Source organism: Patagioenas fasciata, unplaced genomic scaffold (assembly GCF_037038585.1).
Source record: "Patagioenas fasciata isolate bPatFas1 unplaced genomic scaffold, bPatFas1.hap1 Unplaced_295, whole genome shotgun sequence".
Lineage (NCBI taxonomy): Eukaryota > Metazoa > Chordata > Aves > Columbiformes > Columbidae > Patagioenas > Patagioenas fasciata.
The window spans coordinates 13,865-37,739 of NW_027288727.1; the positions used below are offsets into that span (position 1 = coordinate 13,865).

Below are 23,875 nucleotides of genomic sequence, written 5' to 3' on the forward strand. Positions count from 1 at the left end.
GCCGCTCCTCAAACTGGCTGCGACTGACTTTGTCAGCCAGGGCGGCTTTGTCTGCTTTCTAGCAACTGGGAAAGGCGGGAGAGCGGTGGGGACAGGATCCAGGGACAACGTGAGAGGGAGAAGTGGCTACGTGGCCCTGTTCACCCCATCACCCCCGTGGGGTTGCTCCCACCAGCCAAAGGCACTCGGGGTCACAGAGGGACCTGGCAAGGGACCCGCAGCCGGGCTGGAAATCCTCCCTCCCCCTGGCTGGTTCTGCCAGCCGGCACCCAAGGGACAAGGGGCGTTTGTCACCCTGCCCGGGACACCCTTGGCTGGCACCAGGGCCCCTCGAGCCCCTACCTCATCGATTCCCAGCACCAGCAGCTGCTCCTTGTCTGCTTTCTGCTTCTTGAGCCTCTCCAGGGCCTGGGACAGAGCCTCCCAAGGCAGACAGCAGCCCGTGATGCCACGGCAGGGTCGGAGCTGCCCCCCGGCCAGCCGAGCACCCCCTGCCTCCCCTCCCCACCCCATCAGAAACCTCCAGGAAAGGCATCGGGAAGCTGTGCAGGGCTGCAAGCAGGGTGGCAGGGGGACAGATCCCTTGGGGTCCCAGCCCGGGCTCTGCCTGCGGGTTACAGCCACCCACCTTGATGTCCTTCTGCTCCTGCTGGCCATCCTGCTGGAGGTTTGCAAGGGCCGAGCTGAACTTCTCATAGTCCTTTTGGAGCTGCATGATGCTGGCCTGGAGGCACTTGAGCTGCTCGTCCTGCTGCAGGGACTAAGAGGACAAGGCGGTGCTGAGCCAGGGGGTGGCTGCCCCGCGGGGACAGACCCAGGGTATTTTGGCTGGTGGCTGCGGGCTCTCAGTGCAAGCAGGACATTTGCTCCAAGGCTTTAATTCCCTTCCATGCTGCTGACTCCCACAAGCCAATTAGGGGGGCAGCGAGGGGTTCCCCCACGTTACAGCAAAGCAGAAATGCCTGGGGGGTCCTGGCAGCTCAAGCCCCCTACACCGTGTCTCCTTACCTGTCTCCTCCACTTTGGGTAACTCTCCACCTTGCCGCCCGCCTTCTGGGCCAGGGATTCCAGCTGCTCCTCGAGCTTCTCGCAGTGCTGGAGGAGCTTCCCCAGCAGCGCCCTGGTGTCCCAGTTGCAGCCGGGGCACCCTGTGTGCTCGTGTCCCCCGCTCTGCGCCGTCGCCCTCGGCTCCTCCAGCTGCTGGTAGGGGAGGAGGAATCAGCTCTGAGCCGCGTTGGATGCCACCCACAAGCCCAGGTGCCGTGGAGGCTCCACGGCCCCATCCGGCCAGGGAACGTGGCCGGGACACTGCCAGGACTCCCCCCGAGCCAGCGGGGGCTGGGAGCACTGCCCCCGGGCCTCACCTCTGCCTGCAGCTGCCCTGCTGTCTCCATCACCAACTTATTCACATACTCGGCCACAAACTGCTCCAGCTCGCCCTGGGTTGGCTCCTGCTGCTTCCCCAACTCCTTCCGCTCTGCCTTGACCTTCTGTCCCTTGGGTCTGGCCAGCGAGACGGGGGCAGGGGCAGGTTTAGCCTTCGTGGGGGTGTCCCTCGGCCCCCAAACTGGGATGCTCCCACACCCCAGGCTCCCTCGCAGCCCTGCGGGGTAGGAAACCCTCTCCCATCCTTTTACCACGGCTGTTGGGTCATCTGGCCGCTGCCGTCTGCTTTCCTGCCGGCTCCAGCCGCCCTCATCTTTCTGGGAGCATCCTCCACCTTCCTGATCTGTGAACGGCAGTGGGGGTGGTGAGGGCACAGCCCCCTGTGTCATTCTGGCACAGGGACCCTTTGGCTGCCCCCTCCCTGCCCAAACTGGCATCCCTGCAGCCCCTCGGGGACTGCTGCCGGCTCACCTTCTCCTCCTGCCCATGGAGGACCCTGGCCATATCTTGCAGGAAGGCCACCTGGCACTTGAGGTCGGCCAGGATGCTGGTGATGCTCTGCCGGCCTAGAGGGACATGGTGCAAGGGGATGTGCTGTCGGTGAGGGGGTCTCAGCCTTGGGGCCAGGCTCTGAGCATGACGAGCCCCTGACCCAGGGTGTCCCCACACCAAACAACCCCCGCCAGCCCCCCCGTGCTCTCACCTCCCTCCGGGAAGAGCCGGCGCACGTTGTCAATATCTGCATGGTCTGCTTTGGTAGATTTAAGCTGCTCCACCTGCTCCTTCAGACCAGCGCAGAGGTGGCCGAGCTGCCCAACCTGGGAGAGAACCTCCCGCATCTCCGACTCGTAGCTGGAGGTGCTGGTGGAGCCCCAGGGCTTGGCCGGCTCTTGGGCATCCCCTGGGATGGTGGCTTGGGAGCTGGAGGACCCAGGCTGCACCCCAGGGGTGGTGGTGTGGGTCCCAGGTTATCGTGGCTGCATCCCCGAAGTGCTGGCCTGGGTGCCCGGGGATCCTGGCTGCAACCCCGGGGTGGTGGCACCGGCACCACAAGATCCTGCATGAGCAGAGGGAGTGCCTGACAACTTCACAGGGGTCACTGGTTCCCCCTGTGTCCCTGCTTGCATCCCCGGGGAGCCAGACCCTGCAGTCCCCTTGCTGGTCTCCATCCCAGGCTGTGTCCCACGTCCCTTCGGCCCCAGTGCGGAGCGCTTCCTGGCCTGGGTATCCATGGCTACCTGGGTGGGCTCGGTGGGGGCAGACTGGCCCCCAGCACCCTCCTGGGAAGAAGAGGCAAAGGGCAGCAGGGTTACTAGCAGCTGGGCAGCCGTGAGGACAGACCCCAGAACCTCCCGCCGTGTCCTCAGTCCCCATCCCCAAACCACCATCTCGCGGGGCCAAACTCGTGTTGAACATGAGAGCCCAAATGCAAAGGGATCATGGGCTCAGACCGGCCATAGAGCCGGGGGGACGGGACCTCCAGGGATGGGAGCCCCAGCATCGCTGCCCAGCACCCCCAACCCACAGGCTGTGCCCCGAGGCAGGAGGGCTGGTGTCCCCGAGGGAGCGGGGGACGCAGCCGCCTCCTGTCCCTGCGCAGCCCGGCAGCGTCCTGGGGCTTCCCCTGGAGCTGGGCGAGGAGAGAGACACCCGTTCAAATGTGGGAGCGGGATTTAAAGAGCATCCCCAAATGAACTGGGGCACGAGGCAGAGGGACGCTGGGCAGGGCTGTGCCTGGAGGCCGCGGCTGAATTGCGCAGGCAGAGCTTTATCTCCCCTCCTTCCCTTCCCATGGTTCTGTTTGGATGGCTCTCTAGTTCAGAAGTGCCTTAGCAACTCTTGGGACACCCTTCCCACTCTTCCCTCCTGCTTCCCTTCATGCTGGTGACACCGATGGCCGTGGGGCACGGGCACAGTGTGACAGGGCAGCAGGAACGGGGAGGGGACAAGGGCCCAGCTCCCTCCCGGGGCACCAGGGGACGCTCACCAGGCCAAGGGTCTCCTGTATCTCCTGGATGTCCTCTGCAAGGCCAGAATGCGCCTCCTGCATGGCCCGCATGTCCTCTGTCAGGCCAACGTGCGCCTCCTTCATCTCCTGGATGTCCTCTGCCAGGCCAGAATGCGCCTTCTGCATCTCCTCCTTCATCTCCCGCATGTCCTGTTCCATTCCAGAATGCGTTTCCTGCATCGCCTCCTTCATCTCCCGCACGTCCTCTGCCAGGCCAGACTGCACCTCCTTAAACTTGTTGATCTCCTCCCACAGATCCTGGAGCGAAGCCCTTTCCTGGGAGAGCGGGTGGGGGGTGACCCCAGGGGAGGGTCCCTGGGGACCTGGACCCTGCTGTGCTCTGCTGTGGGAGCTCGGGCTTAACCCAGCCCTTGGGCTGAGGGCGGCACGAGGGCAACGCAGAGCCCAGAGGAGGGGGCATCTTGTGGGGGAGCACCCAGGGACCAGCAAGAGCATCTACCTTGGAGACAGCTCTCTCCTTCTCTTCTGTTGTTTTTGGCATCAGCTCCTTGGTCATGGAGGAGACTTCAGAGTTGCTCCTGGTCCCCTCCAGCGTGTCCTTCTCATCCAGCTGCTCCTCTGGTTTCCAGAGCTGCTGCCCGGTGCCCAGGGCTCCATCCTCCTCCTTCTCCTGGCCAGGCTGGGCCTTGCTGTCCTGGTCCTTTGCCAGGCTGGGGGTCGGGCTCTGCCCTGGCTCCAGGACAGACGACTCCTGCTGGCCCAGCTGCCCGATGATGGCCTCGAGCAACTTGTGCAGGGCCACCAAGTCAACAGCCCCCATATGGGGTGTCCCGATGGTGGCGTTCAGCAGCTCCAACAGACCGAGTGTGGCCATCGCTGCTGCTCCGCTGGAAAACACGGAGCCTGATGTGGGAAGACGGGAGCTTTTCTGTCCGGAGGTGATGTTGGAGGGAATGGCAGCCAGCAGCCTTTGTCCTCCTCCTTCTTGCCACAGAAAGTGATCCAGTCACCGAACAGATCCAAGTGCCGAAAGTGATGCAACCACCAATAGCGATCCCACCACCAGAAGTGGTTCAACCACCAATAGTGATCCCACCACCAAAAGTGATGCAACCACCAATAGCGATCCCACCACCGAAAGCGATCCAACTGCCAAAATGAGTCCACCACCACAGTGATCCCACCACGGCAAGTGATCCCACCACAGCCAGTGACCAAATGGGCGAGGGGCACAGGTGACAGGGGACAATATAGTGTCTTGGTTGCCTGGCAACAGCTGCCCCAGGAGCCAGCGGGTGCCGCCCTGGTCATTGTGATGAAGTTATCCACGGGATGGGAGATGCTGAGGGTCCCTCCTGCCTTTCCCGCTTTACCACCTACAACACAGCTGGTGACACCTCAAATGTTGTGGCAGTCACTGCAGACCCTGCCCAGATGCAAAATACAATCGGACAGGTCATGGGGAATTAAATCTCATTTCACTGAATTAAATACCCTCAGTTTTAATTGCAGAGAGAGTGGCTTTATCCGTGTTGTGTACTCAATCAAACTCTCCCGACGTTTAATCCGTTCCTTTCCCCACGGCACAGCGGCCTCGGAGGCGATTCCCCTTCGTGGCAGATGTGCAGTGACTGGCTCACGAGTGCACCAGCACCTGGGAACCTGGGCTGAAAACAAGGCCAAAGTGCCCGGTTTAGGATGCCTTTCCCTGCGGTTGATCAAGACATACGGTTGTCTTTGGAGAGGGAGCTGTTCTGAAGGGATTTCTTCTGCCTCTCTTGACTGCTGGCACGAGCCAGCGGCTGCTGACCAGGAAATGTGCTCATCGCTTGCTCCCCCATGAACACTGTCCTGGCCTTTTCAGCTATAAAGACATAAACCAGAGTATGTTTCCTGTCCTCTGTACAAGAAGGCGGTTCAAATGCAAAGGTGATCTTGCCTGTAAGCAGCACGAACTGCTCTAGAGACAGCTCTTTGCTGGGGATGGAGCTGTGAGAGAGGTTCTCCAGCGGGCACGGCTGCCTCCCTTTTGAAACACGGGCAATCTTTTGCTGGGATTCCCGTCCCTCAGCCTGATGGCTCTGACATCTCCTCTGATGCCTCAGAAACGGTGCTGCTATCTACACAGCCATTGCAAGATCCTCCTGCTCTGTGAACTGAAGTTGCAGACCCCAACACAGAAAGCAGGGCTGCCATGATTCCTGAGAGTGAAGCCCACATCCCAAAGCAAGCCGGTTCTTAGAGACGGCCAAGTTTCGAGCAGCGCTGTCACACGTGAGCTGCGAGTCACATGAGGAAGAGTTCCAGAGGATGGAGCGTGTCCCCAGATGGTTTTTGCCAGCGCTGACTGAGGAAGAGGCGTCCTGTCCAGGGACCTCTGCAGAGAGATCTCCAGGCAGAGCTCCAGGGGGGCAACAGCCCCTCTCAAACCCCATTTGTGCACCCCAAGTGGCCACACTGGAATGGGCAAGCCTTCATCCCGGGCCAGAGATTCTGGGTCCAGAAGTCATGGCTTGCTCCTGGGAGGGTCTTTTTGTGTCAGCCACCTCCTGTGTTTCGCCACGCATTTCTCACTGTCAATGACTTTCATTTCTTTTCCCTCTACGCTCTCCTGCGGTTTTGCCGTGGAGAGCAGATGCCAACAGTCTATTCCAGCCCTAGGGGATCTTGCAGACTTCTCCTTTGCTGTCTGTGGGGCTGGCGATTGCCTTCTGCTGCCCCTGGTTCATTTTGAAGACTAATTCCTGGCAGACGTGGTTGGTGCTGCTGAGCAACACTCTTGGCTTTTTGCTGGTGCCCAGTAGGACACCTACAAGAAAGCAGGTATCAAAAACCTCTCGGTTCTTGTGTTGAATGGTGTTGTGAAGAATCATTTAACTTCTCATTTTCCTCCTGAGCTCCTGGGGTTTTTGGCAAGATTGGCCTCAAAAAGGGCCGGGTCTGTCCTGGGGCGAGGTGGGGAGGGCACTAAATTCAGCCCAGTGCGCAGAAAGCAGGGGCCATACCGGGAACCGCGAGAGACCCGGCCAGTGCCTCTTGTCCCGGGGGGCCCTGCCTGACTTTCTGTGCCCTAATGGGGTGCAAAGCAGAGCAGGGGGACAGGGAGCCGGGTGAAGAGGGTCCTGTGGGACCCCAAAACTCTCCCAACCCATGGTGCTGGTCCTCCTTGCATCACCCCGTCCGTGCCGCTCCCTGCACGGGGCAGCTGGCATCAGAGCAGCGTCCCCTCCCCAAACCTGCTGCACACCAGTGCTTTGAGCACCCTGGATGTCCAAAATGTTCTTTGCAGCCCGAGCTGGCCCTGCCTGGGCTGGAGATCCTCCCCAGGCAGCCCCCACATTCTGGGGGTGCCTCCCAGACCCCACAGCACTGGGTACCCCAATACCCACCAGAGCTGGGCTTCGAGCATCCCCTGGTGCGGGATGCAGCCAGATCTCCAGCGATGGGGAGGTTGCCAGGTTGGGACTCCAAAAAACCACCCATTACCGATCTGACACCCCCGCAGATGTGCACCCCCAGCAACACGCCGGCCACGCTGCCCAACGTCCTCGATGCTGTGGCCACGTTCTCCAAGCTGCAAACCCCCGAGAGCCGGCAGAGCAGCAACAGCCCCATCGCCTCCATGGCCTGTGCCCGCGGGAGCTTCAGCCCCTTCTGGGCTTCCTCGCCCCACAACCCCCAGCCCGCCTGGCTGCCCCCTCCTCACCCACCGCCCACGGCCTCCACCACCCCCTGCCCCCCCAGAAAGCCACGGCCAGCATGGACAGCCAGAGATCAGACTGGGCTGGCGGAGGTGGGGGCGTCAGGGGGGTCCCGGGCCAGGGCGTTGGGAGTGGGGACTCCCCTGAGAATCGCACTGGAAGAATTTTCTAGGTAGTATTTCTAGGGTGAGGGGGCACACGCTGCTGGGGAGGGCACTGGCCCTCGAGAGCCTCTAGATGGTCTTTTCTCCCCTCTTTTTTTAAAAAATATATATCTAATGTATTATAAATCCAGAGAGAAGGAGCAGCAGCACAGAGGTGGGTGCTGCGTGGGGGGTTCCTTAATGCCCCCTCCCACCAGCATCGCTGCAGTGGGGCGGGAGAGCGAGGGGGAGGCAAATAACAAAGAAATCGATGGCTGGAGGCAGCTGTCGGCACCTGGATCATGGCTATGGGGGCACCCTGGACTGGGGGGGCACAGACGCTGTGCCCCCTGCCTCTGCATGTCCCAGACCCTGGAAGAAGCCCCCAAAGCGCTCCCCTCCTCCAGCTCCCGAAATCAGCCCAGCTTCTTGCACAGCCCCCCCGGGGCCTCCTCACCCCGTCCTCCCTCCCTCCACACCCCCAGGGCCCAGGGGGATTCTACAAGGTGATGTCCCCCCCATCACTGCCACTGCCACTCACGGCCCTTCCAGGGGAGGGAGGGGTTTCAGTCTTGAAATCAATCTTGCGGCGGGGGGCGGGCGGCGGCGCCGCGCCCTGCGCTCCCTGGGCAGCCTGGCCGGGCGGCTGCTCCGCACCTGGGCGCGCCTGGCCGGGGGCCGCGGGAGGCGCCGAGCCGTGCCGGAGGACAATGAAGGTGGGTTCCGGGGGGGGCGGCGGCCCGGGGGAGCGGCGGCGGTGGCGGGGGGCGGCGGGAGCGGCGGCGCGGAGCTGCTTCATGACCGCGGTGCTGCAGTGCCTCAGCAACACGGCGCCGCTGGCCGAGTTCCTGGCGCTGGGCCGGTACCGCGCCCGCGGGGCCCGCGCCGAGGTCACGCACCGGCTGGCGGCGCTGGTCCGCGCCCTCTGGACCCGCGACTACACCCGCAGCTCTCCGCGGAGTTCAAGGTACGGCCCGGCACAGCGGGACCCCCGCGCACCGCACCCGGCCCCCACGCCCACCGGCATCTCCAGCACCCACTGGCATCCCCTGCCATCAGCACCCACCGCATCCGCTGCCCTGCACATCCTACTCGAATCCTCTGCCCCACAGCACCCACTGGCACCCCAGCTCACAGGACCCACCAGCATCTCCTGCTCCCAGCATCCCCCAACTCTGGCACCCACCTGCATCTCCTGCCTCCAGCACCCACCGCACCCCCTGCCCTGCACATCCCACCTGCACCCCGTGCCCCCCGCACTCACTGGGACCCCCTGCTGCTCCCAGCACCCCCAGCTCACAGCACCCTCTCTTGTGCCACGTCCTCCCCATGGGCCTTGTGTTGCCCTGCCAAATGCCCCCCAGCCCTGCTGTCCCTCCAGCCCCACTGCCGTCACCCACCTCCTGTCTTCAGCCGAGCTCTGACCTCCCTTAGGTGGGCGAACTCACTGTCTCGACCACCCTCACGGAGCCCAAGAGTGAGCGCCATGCTGGTCTTGGTGGCGCCACCAGGGGATGGTGCCATGGGAGCCCAAGCCAGTGGCCTCAGGCCCTGTGGCTGAGTGCATGTCACATCCCTGCAGGGCATAGGCCAGTGTACTGCGGACCTGCACCCGTTTTAGGGACAAGGACAGGGTGTGGAGCACAGGACAGCACTTTGATCCTGGCGTGGCAGCTCCCTATGCTCAGGGACACTCGTCTGTGGGGTGACATTTCCCCAGGGACTCGCTGCTGCAATTAAACTGCTGCTGCCATTAAACCTTGCAAAGCGCTCAGAGGAGTTGCTGAGGGGCTGGACCCTGCCCTGGTCAGGGTTTCTGGCAGCGCTGCCGGCTCCTGGGGGGCAGCCGGGCTGGTCCTGCGCAGACAGGGATGGGGTACCCACTGCTCTGCACCCCCTTTCCCAGGGAGACCTGCCCGCCTCCCTTCCCGGCCTGGAGGGTGGCAGCACGCACCCCCCAGGGACTGCAAGGGTGCCATGGGTGCTGCTGGGGGAGCTCGTTGCCTTGAATTTCCCTGTAGCAAAGTAACCGGCTCTTGCAGCACTGGGCACAGGATTTCCATGCCCTCTGCTCCCAAACACACAGGTTCCTTAGGCACAGAGAGGCAAACAAACCCAACCAACAGAAAAAAACACCCCAAACCTGCAGCCTTTGCTTTGAATTTCCTCCCTTCAGGTGGTTATCTGCATCTGCCATGAGCTGCCACCTTATTTTAATTTCTTTTAATCTGTCTAAATAAGATTTTAAAAATAAGAAGCGAGTCCATGTCTCCTTTTGTTTGAAGGCCATGGATGGTGGCCTTGCTCCCTCTGCTGCCAGGAGAGCGGGGCTGGGACAGGAGAGGTGGCGGCCAGAGGGGTCTTGGCTCTGGGGGGTCCCGGTGGCGCTGGACCTCTGAACCCTGCCCTGCTGTGCTGATTTGATTGTAACCACGGATGGTTGGGGTGTCACTGCATCAGCTGGTTCAGATCCATGCAGATGGTTGGGGTTTCTCCCTTTTGGTGCTGGATTTGGGGCTCCCAAAATTGTACTTTGTCTGTTGGCTCTGAGAAGCTGCTGCCAGCCTAGGCTTGGAGACAGGTCCTTGGGGACCCCAAGTTCGGCCTTTTGGGGAGCTCCATGGGGGAGATGGGGGTAGAATGCTCTGGGGAACCCTGTCAGCACCTGGGGACCCCCTGAGGGGCTGGGGGGAAGGAGGAGAGGGGACAAGGAGGGGGCAGCATGGGGAGGGGGAGCTGGCAGGGCTTTGGGTGGGGGGGCAGGGCTTGGCAGGGCAGGCAGCACCCCAGCACTGCCCTTGGGGGGCTGGTGGGAACCCCCTGGCACGTGGCTCCATCGGGGACATGTCTGGTCCGCTCCCCGGTCTCAGCTGCACCACTTCAGTTGGAGAGTGCAGAGTGCCAGCTCTGATGGGCTGAGCATCCCCGGTTTTGGGGTGCAGGAGGTTTGCTCGGTGGCTTTCCTCCTGCCTGTGCAGGCAGGGCAGGCAGGGCTGGCAGCTCCCCTACCCGCGGGCCACACTTTTGCTTGGCTGTATGAACAGCCCGTGTCTCTTGTAGGGCCTTGGGTGGCTGGGCTGGCACGGCCGGCATCGCCTGGCTGGGGAAACTGAGGCACGGGGAGGCACCGGGCTGGCTGCTGGTGCCGGGGTGGCAGGGGCAGGCAGGGCTGGGGCAGAGCTGCTGCCTGCTGGGGCACCCGGCGCTGGGAATTGCCTTCCCCTGGCCCAGCTCAGGCCATCAGGGTGTGCAGGGCAGGTGACATTGGTGGGTCCCCACGGGCTGGACTTGTCTGGTTTTGTTGGGATGTGCCGTGTCCCCTTGCCCGTGGCAAGCTGTCCCCTCCTGGCCTTGTCCCAGTAGCTGAGAGCTGGGACACCACAGTGATGGGCCCCAGAGCTGCCGTTCTGGCTGGGTGTGCTCAGCTGTCCCCAGGGTGGCCACAGTGTCCCTGCAGAGGCAGGAAGCAGGGACGGGTTTTTGTGACGGGTGCTAATGACCTTGCCGTCTGTCAGCGCCAGGCCCAGTGCCCTCCCTGCCCGTCTCTTGCAGAACATCGTCTCCAAGCACAGCGCGCAGTTCAGGGGCAACGCGCAGCACGACGCGCTCGAGTTCCTACTCTGGCTGCTGGACCGCACGAGAACCTGGGTGCTGCGTCCCCCGCCCAGCACCCTCGTGTCCCCAAGGAGGTGGGTGGCCCTTGCCAGGGTGGCCGCACCCCCTGGCTTTGGGGGGGGACGTCCACAGTGGGCCTGGGCCTGGGGAAGCCGAGATGTGCTGGGAGGGGCCAGGCTGGAGTTGTCCCCCATACTGGTATGGAAGGGGGATGCGGGTGATGTGGTTTGGCCCGTGTGGGAGGTGGGAGGCTGTTGGGAGCTGGTTGCTGCGGGGCTGGGTAGGGTGGTTGGGTGCTGGGAGAGCGCGGGGGTGTCGGCAGGAGCTGGTCTGTCCGGCTGAGCACCCCAGTTCTGGCGGGCACCCCAGTTCTTGGGATCGCTTGGCTGGGAGGAGATCCACCCCCCGTCCTTCCCCAGCTCCAGCTAAGCTGTAATTACAGTGCTCGGCAGCTTTGCTGCTGGCAAACCCAGGAATGAAGTCTCCCTGAGTCCATCTGCGCGCATGGAATCACCTGTTGCAGCGGATGGGTTTGTGCTGGGGGTGGTTGTGCTCAGCAGTGCTGTCCCCATTTTGGGGGTGATGCCCACCTGGGGCACAGGGCTCCTGGGACCATCTTTGTGCTCCCTGTCCCCAGCGTGGGGCACGGTGGCTGTGGCTGAGGGGCGGGGGCCGGGGACCCCGCGGGCAGCCCCTGCCCGTACCCCAGCCTGGCCTGGGCTCTGTGCCCATGGGAGAGCTCAGCTGCAGTGCCCGTCCCCAAAACCTGGGGCTGGGGCAGCCCTGTGGCTCCAAGACCTCCTTGGGCAGGGTCTGCAGTGTCCGTGCACTGAGCTGAGTTGTTCTCAGCCCTGCCCGCCTTTCCCTGGGGGTGTAGATCCCCTCGGCTCTCAGGGAGAGCCTGGCAGCGAGCAGCTTGTTTAATGCGAGGTGTCACCAGCTGCCATGGGCTATGCTGTGACACCACTGGTGGTGCCGTGGCAATGCCCGAGATGCCCGCCTGGCTCCAGGGACGGGACTCTGTGTCCCCCCAGCATCCGCAGTTTGGCTCAGCCTCCCCCAGCCCTTCATCGTGGTCTTGTCCCCTTTTGGGGTGTGCCACCCAAGTGGCACCCGTGTGCTTGTGTCCATGGGGACACGGTGTCCCGTGGGGACCATGAGCATGAGTAAATGGCTCTGAAGTGCCTGGATGGAGCTAGGCACACATGTGCCCATCCTGGTTCAGGAGGGGTTGTTGAGCATTGGAACAGGCTGCCCAGGGCAGTGGTGGAGTCACCATCCCTGGAGGGATGGACAGACGGAGATGAGGTTCTCAGGACATGGGGCAGTGCCAGGGGTGGGTTACCTGTTGGACTCGATGATCTAGAGGGTCTTTTCCAACCAAATGATTCTCAATACCCTCCTGGGTGTTTGGTGGCTGCCCTGGTACACAGCGGCTCTGGGGCCACCCTGGTGGGGACCAAGGCTTGGCTGCTGGGACGGCTGAAGGAGGAGGATGCGCGATTAGGAACAACGCACACCAGGATGCAGACAGAAATTCACGCAGAGGCAGAGATCTTGTTCAGGAAGGGGCGCAGAGCCTGGCCTAGCAGAGACTTGACCTAGGCCTAGGCTGCCTTCTTTATTCACCATTGACAATTTACAGGATTTACAGGTACAGGCCTGGACTGAGATGTTTACAAAAGGTGTTTTTCCACTAATTGTTGTTAAAAACACACTGAACTCATGTGATGTTTGCCTCACTTGTTTTTCCACTCATTCACAGACCCGGCCCAAGGACATTCACACATCCCATGCACTTGGGGGCGGTTATCCGGCCTGAGATACCATTCTCACGAGTCTGGGCTATAACTTTTTACAATTACGAGAAACGTACTTCGAAGTAATCTGTCCAAGGCCCTTTAGATATTATGATGTTAGTATTATGTCTTTGACCGTCCAGATGGTCATGTTAGTTTGGATCTTCCTTTATCATCCAGGTGGCTGGAACCGCACATCTTGCTTGCCCACATCTTACTTTCCAACATTTCCCCCTTTTTTGTTTTAAACATCAGGTTCCCAATGAGCGCAGTAAGGACCCTGCCTTTGTTCTTCTTTGCATTCTGTATCATTCTCCAGAGGATTCGAAGGACTACAAGAAAAAACATCACACAAGCATATCCAATTCCCACAAAAACCCATAGATGCAGATTGAGAGCTGAAAATGAAGTTTTATGGTCTACTCACTTTATGCTATCAGATAATGTTAGCCCTTTTGTCTTACAGTCCTAATCCTTACAAACTATGTAATCATTTTGCAGGGTACTGGCTAAATCCTAAATCAGGCCTTGCACATTAGCTAAGACTGTTATTTTACTTCCTATCACTCATAAACACTATAATTCAACTTCAATGGCATTACACGTATTTAGCACTCTGGTAACAGACAATACAGGTTCAGGTATCAGCTAAGGAGATTATTTAAATACAGTGTCATAAGAATAATGAGGATCCACAATGTGCATGTAGTCACTCACAAGAAACAAAACTAGAGGCCTTTTACTTCAGGTACTCACAAGAAACACTCGCTCAGATAAAGAAGTGAGGTGTCATTAATCCCAGAAGTTTCCTTAGACGCTGTTCCTGTCTAAGGAAATGACTCCAGTTCACAGACCCGCAGCTCCGAGAAGACCACTCCAAGGGGGTCTTCGGCGGGAACCCCGTTTCATTGTTTGGCCAGATGTGGCTGTGGCCATTACAACATAGTCCAGAAGCTTCTCAGCGAGTCTGGGCACCTCCTTTGTTAAGGACCCTGTCAATTGACCGAAGGTCCCACCCCTCCTGACCCATCAGTTGGCAGAGGTGAAGTTTATTGACAACACCTTGGTACCATTCTGGGTGTATATATGCGGGGACAGGCACAGTGGGGCACAGAAGGTGCTAAAGAGCCCTCAACCTCCTCATTGAAAGCTCCAGATATCAGGGGAATGTGTACTGCCTCACAATCCAGCCTGCGACCACAGTCATCTGACAAACTGCTTTGGAGTGGTGGTGCAGTCACCTCTTGCCTCCAAAGTCAAAAGGGGGCATTCTGTTGGTGAGTTTGAATGCCCACTGTGGATCATCATACCTTATGTGTCATTTCCTGTTGCAATCAACCTACAATAGAACAGAATAATACAAATTACAACAATTACAGTTATTAACAAATATTGGAGAAAGCTGGTTAGCCATACTAATAAGGAAAACAAATGCACTGAAAGTTTTTTCGCCCGTTAGTCCCCAGTCCAAATAATGTAAATCTGTATCATTCTGATATGCCAGTGCCTCTTCCTCTGGTCTCTTCTGTTTCTTTGTTACCCTCTGCTGCAGGGACAGACGCTGGATCTCTGGCATTAGGTCCTGCACCATGTTTGTCCAACTCGTAGAAAGGTTTAACACATTTCGCAGGAAGCCACTTTGGTCCTGTTGAAAGAAGAACACAAGCACACCCCTTCCCCAGGTGATTGGTTCTACAGGCCCTTGCCACTGACTGTTGTGCAGGGGATCCCGGTACAAAACCTTTGGTCTCTGAGACAGTGGATCTGGAACAGGGAAGTGTTTTTCCACTGCTGCGATAGAGGAGGGAGGCACAGTACGATTCAAAAAAATTTAAAGTGTATGTTACATTGTCTGATTGTTCCTGAGGTGTCATATTCCCCCTTTTTTGTTTTAATAACATCTGTTTCAGTGTGGAATGTGCTCGTTCAGTGATAGCCTGTCCAGTGGGAGAATGTGGAATACCTGTGACATGTGAAACACCCCAGTGCTGTAAAAAATATTGCATGGATCTAGCAGTGTATCCAGGACCGTTGTCAGTTTTAATCTGTCGTGGCACTCCCCGTATAGCAACACCGCGGGTCCAGTGACGCTGAACGTCTTTGCTTTTCTCACGTGTATGCGCAGATGCACAAAGCATACCTGAAAAAGTATCTGTAGAAACGTACGTATTTCAAATGGCCAAAAGATGAAACGTGTAACATCAGACTGCCCAGTGTCATCAGCTGAGAGTCTGCGAGGGTTCACTCCAAGGGAGGGCGAGCTTGTAATCAGACCTTGACACTCCGGGCAAGAGCGCTCTGTGTCTCTCGCTTGCTCGAGAGTGAGACCAAACACCTTTTGAAGGCAGCAGCGTTCTGATGGAAGAAAGGACGTGAAGCCCTGGCAGACTGGAAACGACTATAGCTACAGCGTAAGAATCCGCAACTACATTGCCTTCAGTTGTGGGACCTGGTAAAGCTGTATGAGAGCGTATATGAGTAACAAACAGTGCGTGTGTGTGAAGCTGTAATGCAGTTTGCCATGATGCAAACATATCAGAAAGTTGCTGTTGCGAGATTTCTTTAAGAAAAGCGGAGGGGACGCGCTCTAGGACCTTGACCACGTACTCAGAACCACAAACCAAATGTAGACTTCCTCCCTAAAAAGCTCTAAGGCAGGAAGAACTGCACCAAGTTCCACTAATTGGGTTGAGCCTTCAACAATTTTAACAGCGTGATGCCAATTGTTATCTTCATGCCAGACCACTATAGCTTTATGAGACTGCCCTGAACCACCAACAAAACCATGCGAGCATTTGGGATAGGACCGAACACACGTACGGCCTCTGGTCTGCTATCAGACACGCAGGTTTTGAAGCAGTTTACATTTATGCCAAAAGCTGTGCTGGTAAGAGAATCAGCTGGTGCAATGTGCAAGGACAGAGATTGCGAATAAAAAATCAAAATCTGTTTCACAAAAGGTACATACATGACAGGCGGGTCACGGCCTGCTGAAGCCTGGATCTGTTCTCTGCCTTTTTGGATCAGAGTAACAATCAATTCCAGGGGCTCAGTAACAGTTTTATGGAAAGAACTGGGCAAAAAAGTCCATTCCAAGTCTATCAGTCTGTTAGCAATCTCATCACACTGTCCCGCAATAGTCACGGGTTGTTTCTATGTTGTAGCTACAAACAGACAAATCTGCAAGTCCAATCGAATGCAGTCAGCCTGTAAGGTTGTCAGAAATTCCTTCCTCAAAGTCTCTAACTCCATTTTGGCTGTCGGATTTATTGGATATTATCTTCCCTTACCGGATCGAAGTCCTGTTTCAGTTCTATCAGTGCAGTGTTTGCTTTATCGAAACATTGGCTGTTAATACTGGTGGAAATACAGCATTCGGAATTTCCTCGGAGGTTCCTCACTTGCACCAGCAGATCTGCACCATCCAAGCAGCTTCTTGTGGGACATGCAACTGAACAGAATTCTCAGAAAACGTTATCTGAGTTAAATTTACTTAACAAATCTTGACCCAAGAGGGGTACAGGGTTTTCTGGCAAATACAAGAATTCAGCTGTTAAAACTTTGTTGCAAATTTGGCATTCCATTGGTCTCAAAGAAACCAAACCAAACCCACCTGTCTTTCTTTCCTTCTTTCCCACGATCTCAAAAACTAGCACGGTGAATTTACTAAGAAGTCTCTTACAACCAGTTACCACAGAATAAGGCTATTAACAAATGTTGGGTTTAATTTCCTGGTTCCATTAGAACTACAAATCTGCTACGGATGCCTTTAAATCTCACCGTCAGACTGCTCCATTCAGTATTACAGCATCGCTGCAGTGGGGGGAGAGAAACCCCCTTTAACCCTTTCACCGCTGTAAAAGCGGCAGCCAGGTTTTTCCATTCTTTCTGTTCCTGCTGCAGTTTACTGTCCCAAGGCCACGCAGGTGCGTAATCGCTGGTATGAAGTAGGAGGCTCTGGCAAAATCCTTGGTTACAATGAGCTGAGTTTATCTTGCAGCTTCACACAGGCCTGAAATTGATGTTTAAGCACAGGCCTGGCGTATTCTGCTCTTTTGTTTTCCCGTTTCATTCCAACCATTATACACTTTATATGCAATTCCAAGTAGCTCAGCAATAGTTACATTCCTTAGCTCCACTGACCTTTTACAATTTACAGATCTCAAAAACCAGTATAACAAACATAAATCCATTATTCCATTTTCCTAGATCCAAATCAGTTAATATTCTAGCAAGATAATCAGTTAATATTCTAGCAAAAGAACACTTTTCCCAGTCATTTAACTTATACAACAGCCAACACTAATTTCAGTATTTAACGAGATCATATTTTCTCCTATTTCCAAGTGCTTTCCTATGTTCTAAAACACCTCCCAGTACCGATGACTTAGGAACACGACTGAAAACAGTCATTTCTGACCCCATCTCCTAAGTAAACCCCCTGAGAAGAGGGAGCGGGGAGGGGAAGCACAGGGCTGCTGGCAGCGCGAGTGGGAAAAGTGGGGAGAAGGTTTTACGGCGCACTTAAAAACAACCAGTAAAACAATTAACTCGCATTCCTGACAAGCTGCTGGATTTGCAGAGAGGCAACACACAGAAGCACATAATATGTACTGGAAAACTCGCAGATAACACGTTGATAGCAAGCATTAGCATTCTCTACTGCGAATTTCAACACCAGTGCTTCCTTATCTTCTAAGTTTTCAACCTGCTTATCGATGGCCTCTTGAAGATGGTCAGTCAATTGCATGTAATTCTCACTGGGACCCTGATAATAGTTGCAAATAATTTGGCTGCTTTGTTGGTTTCAGACACCTCTACTATAGCTTGATAGGCAAGGTCTGCTGACTGCCTCAGGATTTCAGAAGCTCATAGCGCCTGTAATTGTGGTGTGTCAATTAGTGTCTGTTCCAGGAGCTGGGGGATACCTGCCCCTTTCAACGAGTCCTCGTCATTCTGTCCTAAATGATCTAGAGCTGTTACATTGCACAGGTCTAATTTTGCTTGAGTCTTTCATGGTCTTACCTGATCTCGGGGCAACCCGTACACATACTCTTTTTCCTGTTAACTTTTGAAGAAAATGCTGCAAACCCCCATCCCCATCCGAGTCATCAGATAACACGGACTTGAACAGTGCTGGAGAATCACTGGTAACAAGGGGTTCGGAACAGTGCACATTCTCGCCAATACTTTCTAGGATCATAATTATTCGTATAACCTGAGTCCCCAGGCGCACTCCCCTTCCCATCACGATCAGCGGGTATGTTCAGCCAGAGGCCGACAGAAGGGAGTATCAGAGGGTGAAATGTCCTGTGGAAGGAGCAGAAAGTTACCATCCTCTGTAGGTTGCTCCCCACCCGGCCCATGAATACCTCCGCTTTATTTTGAGCAATGGACCTTGTTCAAATGCCTTGTTCTGGGGAAAAAATAAAATGAGTGTTTTTAAAAAGAGCTATTTTTTTTAGCGAATGACAGACTTCAGTGCCACACAGGGAACCATGGGCAGTGCGGTGATCAAACATCCCTGAGGACGTACCTCAGCTTCAGTGTCTTTGCATCTGGTGTTTGGGGAGAGAAGGAACAAACTCAGGCCCTGAGCTCTGAGACCGTGGGATGTGGATGGGGAGGAGTGCAGAAATACCTGCCCAAGACAGCAGAGAGCACAGGGCACTGGGCTGGATTTTAGCAGAAGAAAAATGGGGAAAAACGATAGGAAGGGAAAGAAATCTGCATTTGTTCAGATTTCCTTCAGTGCTGAAGGGTCCTGGTGCTGGACACAGTGGGCAGTCCCCCTCGCCGGTGAGCGGGCATCACCCGCTCGGTTGCCAAGGAACCGCCGGAGCATAAGGCAGCTGCTCCTGGCAACCATTCCACACCAGCTGGGCACCAGCAGCTGGTGGCCACAGGCAGAACCGAGGCGAGGAAGGTCCTGGGAAAGCAGAGGGAAGAGGCACCCAGGGGCTCATCCCCTGCCCGGCTGTCTCTCCCAGGCTTGCAGAGCAGTTCCTGGGTGACCCGGTAGAGCAGCAGTGCCAGGAGGACCTGGGCTTTCTGGGCCCTGCTGGTGGCTGAAGCGATGGCCGCCAAAGATGAGGAGGACCTGCCGGTCTATTTCCTCAAGCAGTACAGGCAGAACCTCCTGCCCTTACTCAGGTGAGGGGACTCCTCCACCCACCTCCATGCCCTCCATCCTCTTCTCCTGTTTCCTCCATCCCTCCTTCCCCCACGGTGGCAAACTCCCCGATCTCCACCGCTTCAGTCTCCTCTCCTCCCTCCCTCGCCCAGCCCTGTTCCTCCCTGTGACCCCCCTTGCTCTGTCAGAGGGTTCCCTGCTGGGGATGCCATGCTGCCAGATGGGATCTGAGATGGTGCTGGGTTGCTCTGGCCCGTCGTCCCACTCTGGACACAGTCCAGCACCCTGCCCAGGCACCAGACCCAGCGTGTAACCTTGATGGAAACTTGTGTGGCAGGAAACACAGGTTGACAGAGGAGGGCTCCCTGTCTCCATTTGTTCGCCTCCAGGAGCAGAGGAAAGAAGCCAAACAGGTGCAAAAGGCTCTGGAGGAGAAGCGAGAGGTGAGAAAGATGGGAGGGTGCTGGGGCATGGTAGGGGTGTTGTGTTTTGTTGGAGGGCAGCAATGGGCAGGTGAGTGGCTCCGGGTGCGGGCGGCCACGTCACGCTCGCTCTGGTGCTGCCAGGCCTTCAAGGAGAAGATGGCTGACATAGCCCGTCGGTGGAGGGAACTCCATGCCAAGAAGGACCAGCTGAAAAGCTACATGGAGAAATCTATGAGGAGGTTAAAGCTACGCCTGCTCCTGATCAGCTCCGCTGACGTGACCCTGAGCCACAGCGCCACCTTTTCCCCTCCCCTGGGGAGACAGTCTTGGGCCAGCACTTCTGTCCAAGCCTCCCTTGAGCCTGGCGGGGTGAGGAACAGGACTGGCAGGGCATGGGGGTTTGTACTGCAGGTGGGGAAAGCCCTGATAGCGCTTGGGCAGCAGGGAGCTTGTCCAGTACCAGTGTGATCTCCTGAGGGCCCCAAACATCCCCCAAGAAGGATCTCAGCCTGTCCCCACTGTTGACACCCAGGTGACTCCCAAGGGCAGATCCCAGTAGGTCTGAAAAGCAGAGTTCTGTCCCAGGTGCCTGTCTCCAAGAGCCAAGGGTCAGTGCAAGAGGGGTGGCCATGTGTTGTGGGGGCAAAAGTTAGGGTTCTGCTTACTGCAGAACAATGCTTAGATGTCTCAAAGAGAAGTGCGACGTGGAAGAGTTCGGTGGCAGGTTCACTCTGTTATTCACTGCGTGGGGGAAATATGTCAAGCCGAACGCTGCTGACCTTCTCTCCAGGAGCCTGCACCCTGATAACCGTTCACTCCGGAGTCTGTGTCTCGAGCTCCAGAGGTGAACTTTCAGGCGAGGCCGTATCCGTCACAGTGCGAACTCTCAGGATTCTTCTCTCCCTGAGAACAGTTTGCTGCAGAGTCTGTATTTTGGAGCTCTGGAAGCAAACTTCCAGGGCAGGCCTGTACCACACCATGTTGAACAGGGAGGGAATATGTTCCCCGGGGTGCTGCAGCACTGCTCTGTCCCCTGTGAGTGTATCTCCTCCCAGTGCTGCTGGGTGACCCAGCTCCATCTGCCCTTGCCTTCCTTTCCTTCTGTGTGTGTGTGTGTATTGGTGGGGGAAACATCACTAGGAAGATGATCAGCTGCGAGTCCAAGCTCTGAAGAAAGCCGTGAGAGAAAGAGAGGAGAAAACACAAAAGGAGATGGAGCTTTTGAGGGCTAAGAAGAAACTCGAAGCCCTGAAAAAGGAACACCAGAAGCTCAGCAGCCAAGTGCAGAAGCACTCCATCTTCAAAAACTACCTGGTGAAGATCTCCCCACAGGTGAGTTTGGACATGAGAGACAGATCATGGCCTCAGGGAGGGCTGTATGTGGATGTTAAACCTGGAGGAGATAAGGCAAGTCCAGGGAAATCATGACACTTGGTCAAACCCAGAGACCTCAGGTGGGATGGGAGGAGGTTCCCTGCAAGCCAGGTGAGCCAAGGAGACCAGAGGGAGGGGAGGAAAAGCAGAAAAGGAGATGAAGGCTTGAGAAAACCCAAGAAAAAGTGTTAGAAGGGGGAACAGCACAGAGCTGAGGGGCATGGGGACCCCTTTGTGTCACTGTTTCACGTGACATGGATGGTTTGGGAGAAGGGCCAAGCTGCCCGAGAATGGGAGCCCAGACAGCTGTCGGGAAAGCTGAGCCCTTCTCAAGGGTGTGCGGGCGTCCCTCCCTGCATCGCTCGCACTCCTGCGGCCCGGCTGCCCCACTCCCATGGCTGGGTGACTTGGCCCTGGCAGCTGCACTTGTGCTTTGTTTCCTATCAGAGCACTGGGGGGTGGTACGACATCTCCCCTTGCTGCTGGCAGTGGCAGCTCTGGGACCGGCACAATGGGGCCATCAAACAGGGAATGTGGCGACGCTCACAAACCAACTGGGGCAGCAGGCTCGCCAAGAGGGGAAATCTTTCAGCTGGGGGAGGTGTTGTCCCTGGTCAGGACAGGGTGCCAAACAGCACGGGACTTGCAGTCATGAGGGGAGGGCAGGGGCATTACTAAACCCAGGATCCTTGTGCTGCAGTTTGAAGACATCCAGGACGTCATTTCCCGCTACAAGCTGCTGGTGAGGACGCGCAAGGACCTGCAGCAGTCCCAAGAGAAGGACAGGGAAATGATGGAGCAAGCCAAGGTGCTCCTGGATCAGTACGAGGCAGAGAAAGCAGCTGAGATCCTGAAGTGCCAAAATGAGCTGGAGCAGCTCCAACGACGTTTTGCGCAGGCTCAAAGTGATGTCCGCTTCTGGGTGAGGAACTGCGGGATGGGCAGGGGAAGATCTCCAAGGCCTGGCTGGGTGAAGCCACAGGGTCATGGCAAGGCACAGTGGCAGACTTTGTAATTGGAGGAGATGCCTCATTTCATCCCTGCAGCAGGGGGCTGCAGAATGACAAATGACAGACCAGGTCTGGAGCAGGTTATGTCAGGGCTTAAAACAAGGCCCTCACAAAACCGCCAGGATCTTTCCCTTCTTGTTTGAACTCACAGTCAAAAGAGATCTGCTACCCAGTCCTTGGGGAGGTTTGCCTTGGCACAGACCCCAAGCTTGCTCCATCACACGCCTGTTGGGTTTGTGTAGCCTGGTCAGACTCGTTTCCATTCACCATTCCTTGCAGCATCATCCCTGTCATGTGGCTTCAGTGTGGACCATCTCGTGGTCTCCACTGTTCATGGCTCGGGCCTCAGAGTGAAGCTGGTTTTGCTGATTTTTTATTTGTTTTCATCCTTTGCACAGCATCTGCACACCAGGGCTCACCCCTTCTCCTCCCTCCTTCCCAGTCCAACAATGACCCAACTGGTGGTCATCTGGGCTGTACCAAGGCACATGGATGTGTAGAAACGCGCGCAGCTCTGCTGGCCTCTGTTCCCTTTGCATCAGTCTGAGGGGGCCTTGCCAAATTCCCTTCCTGGATACTCCAGGCTGCAGGAGTTGAGTCCCACCAGGCAAAGCTGGAAAGCGCGTGGTCTGGGCGAGTGGTGGTGGGATGCGCTGCCCCCAGGGTGTCAACTATCGGGGTATCTGGAGGACCCACTAGAACGAGGGGTGCAGGAGCTGGCAGAGAGATGGGGCTGCTCAAGGAGCAGCTGTGGTAGTTCCTGGATCTGCTTCCACCACACCAAGCTGAACCAGCTCCAGCATAGCCCTGGGTAAGGACAGGTTCTTCCTAGCAAAACAAAGGAGTGTGGAAGCCAGGCCCTCCAGCACTGAAGCAGCATCTTTGCTGGGACATATCACCATGCTGTGTGTCTCTCCTTCTCCTCCCCTCCTCAGACTGCTCGCTGGGCCGACATCCAGAACAGGAATGCCAAGAATGCCCTGATGCTGACGACTATGAAGATGGCCGTCCACAACCTCTTCCAGTGCATGAACACGCAGCTGAAAGCCAAAGTGCCTGTGCCGGAGGATGACAGCCTCAGACAGCTGGACATGGTAGAGCCAAGCCAGACCCCCTCCCTGCCCAGAAAGAGGAGCAGTAATGACCCTCAGCTGCCCAAAGGGGGGGGAAAGCCCAGAGAAATCAAGGTGCCCAACAGACACTTCCCTTTCCCCCTGGGCTGTCTCTTGGGCATGGGGAATGGGCGGAGGACACCAGGCAAACCTGTCTCGTCCCAGGAGGCAGAGCAGGGGGTGGATGCCTGTTGGGAGCTGGGCAGGCTGGGGCAGGGGGTGCAGATCCACCCATGGCTATAGTCTGGCTTCATTCACCCCTCTGAGTCACCTGTAAAAGCCCATTGTGGTGGTGCAGATCCAGCAGGGCAATTGCCTTCATCCTCCTGCTCACTTTGGTTGGTGGAATTTGCACTCCAAAAGGGCCAATGGGCTCCTCTCTGCCTCTTGTTCCCACCCCTGCTGTGACCTCTGCCATCTCTCTTCCCTACCTTAGATTCAGCAGTCTATCCTGGACCTCAAAGGCATCGTTACGGAGGTGAAACGGAAGGGCATGGAGAGCCACCGGCGAGCAGCTAAGCGCGAGCATTAAGGGCAAGAGGAGGACAGAGAGCCCTAGGGATGTTGTGTTATGTCAGTGAAGTTTCAAAACCTTTCTAGCTGTTTTGTCCTGCCCAGTTGTTGAGTCCCTTTCATACTATTAAAATAACCAAAGATTTTGAAGTGTCTCTCTGTTTCCTGGGAGGGTTGGAAGCATCAGAGCATCTTCACCCCAGAGGCCGTGGGGTGCCTTTTCTGGCAGGTGGGATTCTGGTTGCAGGAGACGGTGTCCCAGCAAAGCAGGCAAAATAGGGAGAGCAGGCCGGGACAGGAGTGGAGCTTCAAATAAGGATTAGTACTGGTGTTCACATTGGGACCTTCCAGCCAGACTAAGCTCTGAGATGTTGAAGAGGGACGTCACAGCAGGGGGGGCCGGTGCTTTGGAAGAGCTTCAGAGATTTTCCACCACCCCACCCAGCACATCTACAGATGTGGGTTTTGCTGCACAGCCATGTGCTGCGTACTAAAACTCACCTTCCCCCTCAAGATGTTGGGAAGGTGTGGAGAATGGATATAGGTGAAGGATGAACCAGCCAGGGCGGTTGCACCGAGCATTTGGCTGTTCATGGCGAGGGCTGACATGACGAATGCAAAACAAGAGGCCTAAAAATGGCTCTGGAGTCCCACTGTGGAGTTCAGGCTGGGCTCAGAGTCTGTTAGGGAGGACA

At 56.8% G+C, this 23,875-nt stretch overlaps 1 protein-coding gene across 1 annotated transcript; it reads left to right on the top strand.

Annotated features, from left to right (window-relative positions):
* Positions 1-18,689: 18,689 nt before the first annotated feature.
* Positions 18,690-23,233, top strand: LOC136108188 (coiled-coil domain-containing protein 42-like). Its single transcript, XM_065849802.2, has 7 exons — positions 18,690-18,766; positions 19,084-19,189; positions 19,313-19,415; positions 20,310-20,503; positions 21,246-21,467; positions 22,491-22,649; positions 23,104-23,233. Exons 1-7 carry the CDS (start codon positions 18,690-18,692, stop codon positions 23,197-23,199), a joined length of 957 nt encoding a protein of 318 aa, XP_065705874.1. The 3' UTR covers positions 23,200-23,233.
* The last annotated feature ends 642 nt before the right edge of the window (positions 23,234-23,875 follow it).